We start from the raw sequence: 13,683 nt of genomic DNA, 5'->3' as shown, positions 1-13,683 counted from the left end.
GAATGACGAAGATGAGGAAAAAAATGAGTCAGTGACTTTTAAGAAGGTGACCCCAACCATTCTGTCTCCGTCACTGAAATATACACACATTTTAGAAGGTGCCAGTTCAGTGTGGGATTTGAAAAGTGCTGTTTCAGTTCACGGCACTGATCTAGTCTGATGGGAAGTGGGGACGTGGGCGAGGCTGGACGCCCCAGAGCGTGGTGGGTCCCGTCTGTGCAGTAAGGAGGCCGGACCAGGCCCAGTGGCCCCCACCCGGTCCCTCCAGCTCCGCGGCTGCCGGCCCAGGGCAGGGCTGCCCGCTCTCTGCTGCGGGAGTGCGCCTGCTACCACCTCTTCGTGACACGTTTCTGGAGGGCAACTCCGCAGTTGTCAGGAGGACCCCTTCCTTCCCCCGCCTCCGGCCTCTGGTTGTGCAGGGCTGCCCGGGCACCAGGCCTCCCCGACCGCCGACTGGTCAGGGCTTCTGCTGCCCACATCGTGCCGCCTCGGTGCGGCTGCCGGGAGAGGCGTCCGGAAGCTTGTGCTGCTCCCTCCTGGACTTGGCCCTGTGCACCTTTTCGCTCCGCTAATTTTAATCGGGGTGACCAAGAGTGCGACAGCTTTCCCGAGTCCTGTGAGCCCTGAGAACTGTGGTGCCTGAGGCCGGTCCTAGGCCCCCCACCCAGACGTGTGCAAGGAAGCGGGATGAGCGGTTGATGGCCGTCGACAGAGTCGCAGGAATGCTCGCAGGACGCACCCCACACCCCTACTGCTCTGGCACCGGTGGGTCATTTTGTGAAGATTCACGTAGAAAGTGTTTCTAAAAATCTGCGTGTGTCACGTGGCCTGGCCCGCGGGTCGGGTGTTCATTTTAAATGCTGGCAGGACACATCCTCGGAGTACTCCCAATTACAGCAATCTTAGCACACGTTTTAATACGCTCTTTGAAACTTTATTTCATCCCCCGGGCCTGATCGGCATTCCATCGTCTTGCTCATGTCACCCTGGGCTGTGGCCTCACGAAGTGTGTTCTCTGCGCTGTCCTCGCACGTGTGAGCACAGCGCAGGTTCCCCAGATGCGCCGCCCTGGTCCCAGCTGCCTCTTCATGGGGACACCTGGTATTTTCTTTTGATAACGTCTCACTCTCGGGAGTAACCATCAGGGACACGGACTTGCCCACCCCGGCCACCTTCAACACCCAGCAGGTTCCCCCGGGGCGTCCCCTGCACTCAGTGTGATCCTCCAGTTGCCACTGGAAACCGCGGAGCTGCAACTTTAGTGGAGCCAGCTGGCGCCGGGGAGGCGGGTGGGCGGGACGACGGCCCACCACGCTGTCCGTCATCAGTTAGAGAAAGGCCTGGAACATGTGGGGAGCCTCCTGCGGTTCAGCTCAGCAACGTGGGCGGCTGGGGAGGAACGTCTCCGGGTTCCATGCGGACCGCAAGCCAGTGGGGTTCAGGCATCCAGGGGTGAGGCTTACATTTCGCATCTTGGTGGGAACGTGCGGGGCATCTGTCCTGCAGGTGGGCTGTGATTCAGGTGGACGCTCCTCCCGGGAGCCAGCGTAGGGGAAAGACAAAATCCCCTGAAATCTGATGCAGCTCGACCCCCACTCATCTGGGCGCCGTGGTTAACAGTCATTCCTGCAGAATCTCAGGTTGTAAATTCCTCTCCCCGGATGCTGCCAAAAGGCCTCAGAAGCAACACGGTCGCAGTATCAAAGCAGTTTGCCGACCAGTAAAGCACAGGATGATTCCAAGCAGGGGAGGGGCGCGGCTGCTGCTGCGACAATGGGCACACACCGAAGCAGAGAGCGACTTGGGGACGGGCGCCTCCAGGCGGCGCTCTGGGTCCATCAAGGACAGTGGGAAACCTGACAGGGCACTTCAACTATATTTTGCCCCCAAACTTCTGTGGTTCACAGGACATTCTAGGGGGAGGGAAGTCTAACGGCTGCTGTAACTAAACCAGAAGTGTCTGCTAGCTCAGCAACAGGGGGACCGCTGCTCACTCGTGAAAATCCAGCACAGCCCTCCGGGAGCTGCAGGCAGCTCTCCTCCTGTGCCTGTCACCCGGGGACTGGGCTCCCTCTTGGACGCTCTCCTAGTCCCCGGCCTTGGTGTCCTCTGCCAGCAGCTGGTGAGAGGAAGGGGCGGCAGACAAGCAGGCCCACATTCCTCTGCGGAGCCCACTGGCAAGCATGTGTCACCAGGCGCTCCCTGAGACGGGGCGTGGCAGTGTAGCTCCGGCAGCTGCACCAGGTAACACTGCACCACGGAGGAGAGCACGGCTTCGCTGGGTGGTCGGTCCCCAAACCACACAGGGCGAGGAATGTGCCGAACACCTACCATCTCAGAAATCCCACAGCCTCACAAGAGGAGGGGCCGTGTCCCTTCCAGCTCACAGCCCTGTGCTCTCAGCTCTTGGCGCTGGTTAGTGGGTGCAAAGCTGAGCCAGCCTCGCACGTGTTAAAGACAGGACAGGACCTGTTTTCTCCAGTTGGCTGTCCAGCATCTTAGAAAGGAATACAGCTCTAGGGACATAAGCCTTCTTTAAAAATATTTTCAAAATATATTTTATTTCTTTTCCATATGGATTTTGCTGAATGTCCAAGGTAAACATGAGCTTCATATACAGAACTAAAGGAGAGTTCTTTAAGGACTGGGATTGAATCAGTCACAAGAATGATCAAAGTCTGATTATGGAAAATAAACTCGCACATTATCAAAGCTAAGCTTAAGAGTTTGCTTTATAGAGATATCTCTCGTTTACGAGAGAAGTTAGCTGGAACCACCACCACGTGGGTACAGATGGGAGAAAATGCATCAATGCGGAAACAGTACCTTTGCACGCAGAGGTCTTTTAGTTCACGTGTGCCAGTCTCCCCGCAGGTGCGTGGCTCCCTACGCTGCTGACCTTGGCGGGTCAGTTCTGAATTCTGATTAGAAGCGGGGGCTCTTGGAGACAGGTGTGGTGTGAATCTCTAACGTGCTGAACTGGGAAGCGGTCGACGGTACCGAGCGTGCAGAAGAGCAGTGTGTGCGTCTCACCCTCTATGTTTCTGCACCGTCGGCATCGTCGTCGTCGTCGTCTTTGGCTCTGAAATGCATTTTCCTGAATTCACGCCTGCTCATCGAGGGGCAGGATGGCGATGCCGGCGGGAGGTCCTTGCAGGGAAGAGAGCAGCCGCTTCAGGCGCGGGTAGCCCAGCGCGAGCGCCGCCTCTGGGCTCTGGTCCCCCGCAAGGCAGCGTGCTCCCCACCGGCGCGACGGAGGGAGAGAGGAAAGACTCTGGGTTTAAAGCAAAAGCAAGCCCGGCAAATGCGGGGGAACTGCCCGGAGAGCCACAAACCACGGTCACGACTGCACACCCGGCAGCAGGGTCCGGACTCGCGTCGGCCGGCCCGCCCGCCCGCACCCGCGCTCGCTATGGCAACGGCTCTCGGCTCCGTGCGGGGGGGGGGGGGGGGTGCCCCTCATCAGCAGCCGTTTCGTTGTCTCCGCCCGGGTTAGAGCTCTTACTGCGTTTGATCTGCACCGGGCGGTACTCGCACGTGCGAACTGGGGCCGTGACCAGGCGTGCGGTCTGCTGGGGGCTGTCTGCCCAGGGGAGAGGCCCCGGGCCTTACCTGCATGAGCTCGACGTTCCCGAAGAAGCGGCTCACTGGCATCGGCTGGTTGCTGTCGTCGTCGAGGAGGACGCTGTTGTCCATCTGCAGTGGAGGCGTGTGGCTCTGCTCCAGGTCCGCCGCCGCCCCGTCCCTCTCGGGGCAGCCACCGTCGCACTCTCCTCCCGCAGGGGCCCCGCATCTCGGCGGGGGCGGCCTGTCCTCAGTCTCCGCTGGGCAGGCGTCTCTCATGGCTCCACAGTGCCCCCGGGGGAGTCCTGCGGTCCCCCGAGGAGCGGAGCCGCTGGCCTCCTTTCCCGGAAGCCCAGCGCTGTCCTCGGCCGATGCCAGGGGCTCGCGTTCACCCGGGCTCTCGGGGGGCGCTGTGGGTGCGGCAGTGCTGACACTCTGGGGGATGGGTTTCTGGAGTTCTGACTTCACAAGGTGACCTTTGTCGTACTTGAACTTCTTGGACGTTCGCCTGTCGGTGGCTTTGTGTGATGAGGAAGGCTGTCAGGAGAGAGAATGCAAGGGGAGACCAGACACACTGAAGGTCACGAAGCAGACGGCAAATAATTCACAAGCCTCGACCCCAGGGGCAGGCAGTCCTGCTCACAGCGAACCACGTATAGGACAGGGTCCCTTCATTGTCTGCCGCCAAAGGGGCGGAGTCCAGACTGCCGCCGCCCCCGAGGGCTGCCCTGACACGTAAAGTGATGACCCCCAACCCAGCTTCCATTCGTTTCTGCTGGGCTGTGAGCTCTGACGAGGCAGGATTCCCTGTTCCATTGCAGGAGCGGGCGCTCAACAGGGCCCTGAACTTGACTCAGCGCAGCTCTAACAAGCGGCGCCCCAGGTGGGAAACCAGGCCAGTTGCTGCTGTGAAACCAAGTCTAGCCAGACGGCCGGGCTGCCGCTCGAGGGAGCAGCTCCGGAAACTGGGACCACTGGGCCACCGTGGCTGCAGACCACAGGGGGTCCCCTGCCTCCCCACCTGCCCTTCGGGGTGAGTAGCATGGCCTGTGCCAGCCATCACTCAGGCTGCCCAGCAGAGGCCGCCGAGCCCACAGCTCTCGGGGGCTGGGAGCACGTGCACTGAGGGCGGGTCCTCCTCTGACGGTGACAGCACCGTGACCTCGCCTCTGGTCTGTTCGCCACACTCAAGGCTTCCTAACGTGACATGTTTCGTGGAAAGGTGGACACTCAGTCCAGTCCTGTCTCCGAGGGGCTGAGGCTCACCTGACATGCCGTCCGGGCAGACGTGGCGACGCGGGCTTCCTGGGCCGAGGCCGGTGTGGCCAAGCAGCTCCGGGCTCGGAGGCGCGCCGAGGACCGCACTCCACCTGCCAGCTGGGCCAGACCAGAGGCTGGTCAGAGACCCCGAAGATGGCCCCTCCCACCCCCATGTTTTTATCAACCATGGAAAGACAGACACCGTGGCCTCTTTTTTTTTTTTTTTTTTTCCGGCTGTGCCGTGTGGCTTGTGGGATCTTAGTTCCCCAACCAGGGGTTGAACCCAGGCCCTCACAGTGACAGCGCCAAGTCCTAAGCAGTGAAGCACCAGGGACTCACTCCCCTGACACCGTGGCCTGAACGTGCGCGCATCTGCACGAGGCTGGGTGGAAGGTGCTGACCCCTATTTCCATGATCCGGGAAGCTTGCATACTCTGTCCCTACCTCCCATGTGTTTAGAACCTCCATTTGTGAGTGAATAGGTGTTCAGTTGACTTCAGCTGTTTAGAATAAGCAGCCTGTATCCTTGCTCAGAAGGTTCTTGATAAAAGGTGAAAAAGCAAAAGCCCCCCCCCGCCGCCCAAACCCTCTCTTTGAAATCACAGGGGAGCCAGGCCTAATCCCATCAGCTTAGAGGAGCTCTAGCTGCTGTCGGACAGGCCAGGCCGCAACACTAACAAACCGCCTGCCGCCATCTCACTTGGAATGCAAAGGAAAGTCTTCTAGTGACAAGAAAGGAATTAATTAAAACAATGAAACTTACAATCATTTTATTTAGGAATAATTTTAGGTTTTCAGAAAAGCAGCAGAGATGGGAAGGGAGTTCCTGCCTGTGCCTCCCTCAGCTTCCTGGCAGCCAACAACCTGGTACATCTGTCAAAACTAAGCTCAGCATTGACGCGACAATTCACGAAACTGGGGCTTCGTTTGCATTTCACCTGCCTCTCCACTGACTGCTCTCTCTGTTCCAGAATGGGGACCACAGACGCTTAGAAAGTAATACATTAAAGCGCAAGTGAGAACTTGAAAGTAAGAGAGGCGGGGGATGGGGAGGAGGGCGTAGCGGAGGGCCAGCTTGACAGCCGTTGTCACAGTGGCCGAGACCTGGGGGATGAGGACGGGGCTGGATGGGGGGCAGCACGGCCAAAAGTGGAGGCAAGAGATCAGAAAGCACACAGGCTAGTTTAGAAATCTTTACAGCAGCATCTCATCCAGAGGCCCCCGGAGGAGGCGCAGGTCAGCAAGGCTCCGAGGCACGTGACAGCTTGCGGAGGGCACTTAAAGGGAAGGGGAAGGCAGCTTCCACAGCGAGAACAAGGCACTCCAAGCCAGGCAGGACGCACGGATGTGGATGCCCCGGGGCTGGGCTTTGCTCCAAGAGCCCAGGCAGCAGTGTGGCCGGTCATACCCAAGGAACTAAGCCTAAGAGGTCACAGAATATCTCCTGTGGGGACGGCACCGCACCACCCACTCTCCCCGGAGCTCTAGTGCTGCCATAGTCGGGAACAGACATTCTTAGCCCCAGAAAGCCACTGACTATCCTCTCCTTCCCGTTACAGTCCGACTCCAAACGTTTCGATGCCGGGCCGTGCCAGGCTCCCTCGGTGGGTGGTGGGGGGCTGGCGCTCGTGACAACGGCCACCATCCCTGAGTGTCAACACACAGGCGCCGTGCCCGTGCCGAGCGTCTTCAAAAGGAGCAGCACCCCATGCAGATGGGGCGACTCGGGAGAGGACCCTGCCGAGGTCACACAAAGTGGTGTCTGGCTTCAGAGCCCCTCCACCTGCTCTGTCACCAGAGCCACCCGCATGAAAGCCTCGGCTGCTTGCAGAGGGACTGAGCAGAGAACCTGCCGTCCGGCTCTGGGGCTGTGTGCCGTGCAGGCCCTCTGCCGGCAGCAGGGCGCTTCTAGATGCTTTGTACTGTAGTGCTTAAAATCTCGGGGTGCAACAGCTCCTCGGGTGGGCTTGTCACCCCTCAGCTTTCTGGGCCCCTCTGCAGAGGTTAAGTCTGTGAGGGTCTGGCTGAGGTCCAGGAGCTGTGGTTACAGGCACCTGAGCAGGCCACCTGCCATCCTCATTAGATTTGCAAGAGTCAACTCCAGTGGCATTTTGGCTTCAGTTTAATCGTGGGTAAAACTACCTCTAAGGCCCTTGCTCCAAAATGTCAAGAATCAATTACAGTTTTTCCTAACTTGGAAAACCGTTGCTCTTCAGTCAGGCAAACTGGTGGCTTCCACGTAAACCATCCCTAAATGAAAAAGTCCCCATCATTGAGGACTTCCTCCTTCCAAGAAGACTAGTTAAAGACTAAAAGGGCTGGAAGAGATCAACAAAACAGCAAGAGGTGCTCCACTAACCCTCCCCCAGTGAAACTGGTGAAGAGTATTAAAAACAACCATTTAAAACCTTTGCAAATGGTCCTATAAGCAAAGAGCAAAATGAAGAAACAGTTACTCTGGTGTCCCAACTCCAAGCGGCCAAGGCCAGCACACAGGACACCCTCCCCCTGCTCCCAAGCAGAGGGCTTTCTTCCCAGGGGAGCAGGATGGCAGCATTTCTCATTCTGCCCTCACCCCACCTGTTGTGAGGCTAAGTCTCCAGCAAGCACGGTTGAGAGGAGGGGCTCCCTCCTCTGCCGAGGCCCCACTCATGGAACAGAGGTTCCTGCCTGGGCAGGGCACTAAGGAGACTGGGGCCCCATCACCCTCGCCCCTCCTAGTGAGGCAGTGGTTCCAAGGCTAGGAGAGGCAAGTCCAGGGGAATCTCAGGCTGCTGCCCTCCTTCCCTCCCCTGAGCACTCAGCTCTGAGAGTAGGGGTGTCACACAGAGAAGCCTGTCACTGTCCCCAGCTGGGGAGCCCTGGCTCAGATTCTGCCTGGAGAAGAGGCAGGCATCAAAACAAAGGGCTCTTAATCTCTTCCAACTTCATTTACAACAGAGTGTGGAGAAGTTCATGCCTAAGGGGTCCTCAAGAACAGTGGAAGCTGTGATAAAAGGCAGATGGGAGAAAAATCAAGATAAAGTGTAGGCGTACAGTCTTCAGGAGACAGCCAGGGAAAAACACAGCAGGACGGAGACAGCCAGGGAAAAACACAGCAGGACGATCCCTCCTGGGGTCAGAACAAACATCAAACACTGATCTTAGAAACTATTCCTTCAAAGAAGCCAGAATGTGATTGGATTCCTTTGTAGAAAATTTATGCTCCTGGTCATCACTGAAAACGACTAGCGGAGTTTAAGAGCTGGGTGTGTGGACTTCCCTGGTGGCGCAGTGGTTAAGAGTCCACCTGCCAATGCAGGGGACATGGGTTCGAGTCCGGGAATATCCCACGTGCCGCAGAGCAACTAAACCCGTGTGCCACAGGTACTGAGCCTGCGCTCTAGAGCCTGCGAGCCACAACTCCTGATCCCGCGAGCCACAACTACTGAAGCCCACGTACCTAGAGCCCGTGCTCCGCAACAAGAGAAGCCACCGCAATGAGAAGCCTGTGCACTGCAAAGAAGAGTAGCCCCCACTCGCTGCAACCAGAGAAAGCCTGCGCACAGAAACGAAGACCCAATGCAGCCAAAAAAAACCACAAAAGAGCTGGGTGTGGTCAGAGAAAGAGAGCCCCCCTGAAACCAGTGAGACCCAGGTGACTGTGGGCACACCCAACAATGCCCCTGAGGAGCATCATCACAGCTTCAGCTGTGGGAAGGGAAACAGACTCCACTAGAATCCACTCCATCACTAAACAAATAAAAAGAACAGTAAAAAGCCTCAGGGTGGGGGTGGGAGACCAGTACCCAGAGCTGCTACAATATATTATGCAACATGTCCAGTTTTCAACAAAAAATTATGAAACATGCAAAGAAACAGGAAAGCAGACCCAAACACTAGAATAAAAGCAGGCAACGGAAACTGCCTGTGAGAGTGATCAGATGTTGGATTTATCAGAAAAGGACTTCAAAATAGCCATTATAAACGTGTTCAAGAACTAAGAGAGACCACGATCAAAGAAAGATTTGATGACATCACATCAAATAGAGATTATCAATAAAAAGATAGAAATTATAAAAAAGAACCAAATGGGAATTCAGGAGTTGAAAATTACAATAGCTGAAGTAAAAAATTCACTGGCAGGGGTGGGGGTGTGCTCAAGAGTAGATATGAACTGGCAGAAGAAAGAGTAAGTGAACTTGAAGACAGATTGCTAGATTACACAAGCTGAAGAACAGAGAGAAATAAGAATGGAGAAGAATGAAGAGCGCCCCAGAGACATGGTGGAGACTATTAAGTGCAGCAACATATGTGTAATGGGAGTACCAGAAAGGAGAGAGGGGCAGTAAAAATATATGAAGAAATAATGAAAGAAAACTTCCCAAATTTATTGAAAAACAACAATGTACAAAACAGCAATCTCTGTTTCTCTTTCTTTTTTTTCTTTTTGGCTGTGCCGTGTGGCATGCGGGATTAGTTCCCCAACCAGGGATTGAACCCATGCCCCCTATAGTGGAAGCATGGAACCCTAACCACTGGACTGCCAAGGAATTCCCCAAACCCAGCAATCTCAAAGAACTGAACTTCAAGTAGGATAACTGCAAAGAGATCTATAAGCAGATGCAACACTGTTTAAGTGCTGAAAGTCAAAGACAAGGGGAAAGTCTTGGAAGCAGCAAGAGAAAAATGACTCATTAGGACAAGGGAGCCCAACAAATAAACTGCTGATTTAGCAGAAACAATGGGCGCCAGACCACAGTGGGTATATTCAAACAGATTCAAAGTTCTCAAACAAAAAAACTGTCAACCAAGAATACTATATCCAGGGCTTCCCTGGTGGTGCAATGGTTGAGAGTCCGCCTGCCGATGCAGGGGACACGGGTTCGCGTCCCCGTCTGGGAAGATCCCACATGCCACGGAGCTGCTAGCCCCGGAAGCCATGGCCGTTGAGCCTGCACGTCTGGAGCCAGTGCTCCGTAATGGGAGAGGCCACAAAAGTGAGAGGACCACATACCGCAAAAAAAAAAAAAAAAAAAAAAAAAGAAAAAGAATACTATATCCAGCAAAACTATCCTTCAAAAGTGAAGGCAAAATAGACACTTCCAGATAAGCAAAAACTGAGAGCACTTGTTGCTGCAGACTCCTCTTACAAGAAATACTAGAGGAAGTTCTTTGGGTTGGAAGCAGGTGACTCAAGACGATAATTCATATCCACAGAAAAAAGGGCACCAGTAAAGGTAATTACGTCCTCACGGAGACAGTTTACGTGCATATTATTTCCTTCCCTTAGGTGATTTAAAAGACAGTTGCATACAGTAACACGTATGCAGTGTAGGCAGGAATGCCCGTAACAGCACAAAGGAGGTGCGTGGCAGCAAGGCTGTACTGCGCTAAGGAAATGACCACGGCTGGTAAAGTAATCATGACAGTGTACTATCGGGTTTGTAACATTAAATATTTACCACCACCAGAAAAGTGCGTTAAGGGAACAGAACTACATAGGGGTAACGTTTGTGTGTCTCTCTGGAACTAAGCTAGTTCAATCTGAAACGGATTCTGCTAAGTTACACTGTCCACGGTTAGACCTAGAGCAACCCCTGGGGGAAAAAACTAAAGGTTGAAAAAAAATCAACAAATTAAAACCCTACATTAGAACCAAACAGAAGTGTGAGGAAAACAAAAAGTAAAATGACACGTGAACCCAACTAAGTCAGTGACGCGCTAAACAATCCCTCAAAAGGCAGAGACGTCAGACTGGGAAAGCGCAACAACGTGGGTTTTCAGGAGACACACTTTCGGGTCAAAGGTACCCCAGGCGCCGCTCCCACCCCCCGGAGGGCCCCCTCCCCAGGCAGGGGCGCATCCTGTCCCGGGCCCTCGCCCTGGTTCACACCGCCCGCCGGCTACCAGTGCCAGGAACTGGCGCCCCTCCATCCTCTCCACCCTCCGGGGTGGACCCCTCGTCATGTGCCCGCACTTGGGCTGGCTGACCCCGGGCTCGGGTGCCGGCAGCAGAGGCACGCGAACCCCAGGCTGGGCAGCGTCAGGGCACCAGAGGTCCAGACCAGCTCCCGAGAGTGAGCCCGCCCATCCCAGGACCTGATCTGGGAGTCCCCTTCCCAAGGGCGTGGCCTCGGAGCTCCCCTAGCCCGGGGGCGTGGTATGGGGGGGGGGTGCCCTTCCAAAGGCGTGGCCTGGGAGACCACCTTCCCGCGGACGTGGTCGGAAAGGGGGGGTCCGCTTCCAAAGCCGTGACCTGGGCGCTCCCTTCAGGGGACAGAGGGCCAGGCAGAGATTCCCCCACCTCCGCCCGAGGCGTCCCGTGGCTCCCCCTCAGCTCCCAGAAAATTGGCGGCGGCACCCCCCGCCGCGCCCGGCGCAGCTCCCGCCCAGCCTCCGGCCCCTCACCTTCCGGCTCCTCATGAGTGTGAGCGGCGCGTTGCCGCTCCCAGCCCGGTCGCCAAGCCCCAGCACCGGGCCTAATGCTCTCCAGCAGAGAAGCTACCCGGACGCCCTCGGCTCGCGCCGCGGCCTCTGACGTCATCAGAATGCTGGCCAATCACAGCCCGGCGTCGCTAGGCATGTGACCCAACAAAGTCGGCGTTTTACGTAACTGGCGGGTCGGACGGCAGTATTGTGAGGAAAATCTCTCTGAGGGCTTTCCGGCCGCCATGTTTGAGCGGGGCGGAGGCCATATTTATGAGGGTCGCCTCCCTTGGTGTCTCTGCGGCCGCCATGTTTAAGAGGGTCGGTGGCCATATTTAAGAGGGGCTCCTCCCTTGATGGCTCTGCGGCCGCCACGTTTAAGCGGGGCGGCTGCCATGTTCGTGAGGGGCCTCCGTTGTAGTCCCCGGCCACTCGCGTGGGGGCTGGCTGGGAGGGCCTGCGCGGCGGTCTCTTCCACCCCAGTCAGGCAGGCGATTTTCCCGGGCACCGGCCTTGGCTTCTGGGCCCCGGGGACGGTGCTGGAGTCCCTGGAGGTGGGCGCGCGAGGCCGTTCCCCGCCCTGGCCGCACTGCCCACCGATGAAGTGCTGGGTGGGCCGGGCCCGGGGCTGCATGGCGAACCCGGCCCGCGTGGGAAGGGACGGCGGCGTCTCCCGCCGCGAGCCCCAGGGGCGGCCGCCCTCGGGTGGATCCCCCGCGCTGGCCCGCACCTCGTCTCAGGCACGTGCGTCGGCGCCTCGGGACCGAGGTCCACGGACGGGGCTAAAGCCCTCCCGGTGCTTGGGGCTCCGGGCCCGGGGCCGCAGGACCCTTTCGGGCCGGGGGACACCAGCCTCCGTGCCCGCGGTGGCCCTCCTCTCGGAACCACCCACTTTCTCATCAGGGACGCAGGGACCACGCGCTCTTCACAAATAAACGACAGTGCTGTTTCCTTTTGTTATTACTGTTTTTTTTTTTTTTTTTTTAACAGATGAGAACATTTAAATCAGGCAGTTTTGTCAATTACGTTTTAAAATTAAAGTATAAAGGTTGAAATGTGTACCGCTGGAGGGTCCCTCCGCGCGTGGTTCCCTGGCAGAGGCGTGATTCACCGTCTCTTCCAAAGGCTTCATGGTCTCTGCTCTGACGGAATGACTCCCTTGAAGCCTGGAAATACAGTCGCTGCCTCTTTTCAGTGCATAAGAAATGTGGGTCCTTCAGGATCCCGCCAGAGCGCTATGCAGACTCTCCTCTCTAGACATGCGTCCTTAGGTAATTAGGGCTGCACGTGGGGTTTTGCTTTTGGCAGTGCGTGAAGACACGTGCAGTCCTAGGGTACACACGCACGCACGGGCACACACACGCACTGCACACAATTGCACACACCCGTGCACGTGCATACGTGTTCATGCACAGGCAAACACCAGCACAAGCTCACCTACCTGGCTATCCTATCCATCTTCCTTCCCAGTCCCATGCTTTTCACCGGTTGTTCCCCATGGTACACACCTAAGGGAAAAGACAAATGTGGGCTGGCAGGAGATCCTTTTGAAGGGGAAACTAACATAATCACCGTCAGCTGTTAAGAAAAAAAGCAAAGTGATATGGGTGTTAAATACCTAACCTGTCCCATTGTCACTGAAGTCGGTTTCATAATAAGCTGGGTTCAGTGATTTTATTTTGGACTTCTTAAGAGCTCTGAGTTCTCATTAACTAGGGGCTGATCGCCACAAGCCAGTTTTGGGCTCCATGGTGGTTTATGGTTAATGTCAACTGAGATACACACTGCACTGCTTGAGCGTGTCCTACTGTGGCCGGATCGTCTCAGTGTCATCCTGAGTTTAACGTCCCAAAGGAGCTCTTGATCTCTTGTCACAGATATGCCCTGCTCCCCCCTCACTGCTCCCCCACCTCCAGTTGACATAAGCGGTATTTCCAGCTGCCCAGCTGCTCAGGCCTGGCCCCCAGGGCCATCCTTGACAGCCAGGGGGCGCTCACTGCCCATGCCCCATCACAGACCATCCCTGGTCCCCCTTCCCCTCTGGCCAGCGCTGCCCTTGGCAGTCAGGGTGGTCGTTGATCAGTGGTCACCCACCCCACTGCTAACGCTCTTCAGCGCTTCCTCACCGCTTCTAGGATGGGGAGCAACAGTCCTAATACGACCTGCACAGCCCAGCGCAGTGCCTGGCACAGCGGCTACTCAATGAATGATGGTCGAATGAATGCTCAGAAAGCCCTGTGAGGTTGCCCACCGCTGCCCCTCGTCCGGACTCATCTGGCCCTGCCACCCCCTCCCCTCCCCCTCTGCTGTGCTCCCCGCTCCCCTCTCAGCCCCCACCCTGCATGCACTATTCCCTCTGCCTGGAAAACCTGCCCCCCAGCCCCTCACCCATTTTGCCTGGCAAGTTCATTCTACAAACCTCAATGCAGCTTCAATTTCATGTCCTGGTTG

General features: G+C 56.5%; 1 protein-coding gene across 1 annotated transcript; it reads right to left on the bottom strand.

The window, feature by feature from the left end:
• Positions 1–2,714: 2,714 nt before the first annotated feature.
• C1H1orf174 (chromosome 1 C1orf174 homolog) lies at positions 2,715–11,350 on the bottom strand. The gene is made up of 4 exons (XM_059055946.2): positions 11,215–11,350; positions 4,831–4,941; positions 3,613–4,101; positions 2,715–3,150 (listed from the first exon to the last, which is right to left on the bottom strand). The coding sequence occupies exons 1-4, from the start codon at positions 11,227–11,229 to the stop codon at positions 3,037–3,039; spliced, it is 729 nt and encodes a 242-aa protein (XP_058911929.1). The 5' UTR covers positions 11,230–11,350; the 3' UTR covers positions 2,715–3,036.
• Positions 11,351–13,683: the final 2,333 nt, after the last annotated feature.

Source organism: Kogia breviceps, chromosome 1 (genome assembly GCF_026419965.1).
Source record: "Kogia breviceps isolate mKogBre1 chromosome 1, mKogBre1 haplotype 1, whole genome shotgun sequence".
NCBI classification, from domain to species: domain Eukaryota; kingdom Metazoa; phylum Chordata; class Mammalia; order Artiodactyla; family Physeteridae; genus Kogia; species Kogia breviceps.
The sequence above is the reverse complement of the archived record's forward strand: the minus strand, read 5'-3'. Positions and strand labels throughout refer to the sequence as shown.

Bases quoted from the DNA above. Each gene is read 5' to 3' on its own strand.
- C1H1orf174 (XM_059055946.2), bottom strand. The intron at 4,102-4,830 runs GTGAGCCTCAGC...CTCTCCTGACAG, and splicing joins CTGCCCGGACGGCATGTCAG to CCTTCCTCATCACACAAAGC. The intron at 3,151-3,612 runs GTAAGGCCCGGG...CTTCCCTGCAAG, and splicing joins GGAACGTCGAGCTCATGCAG to GACCTCCCGCCGGCATCGCC.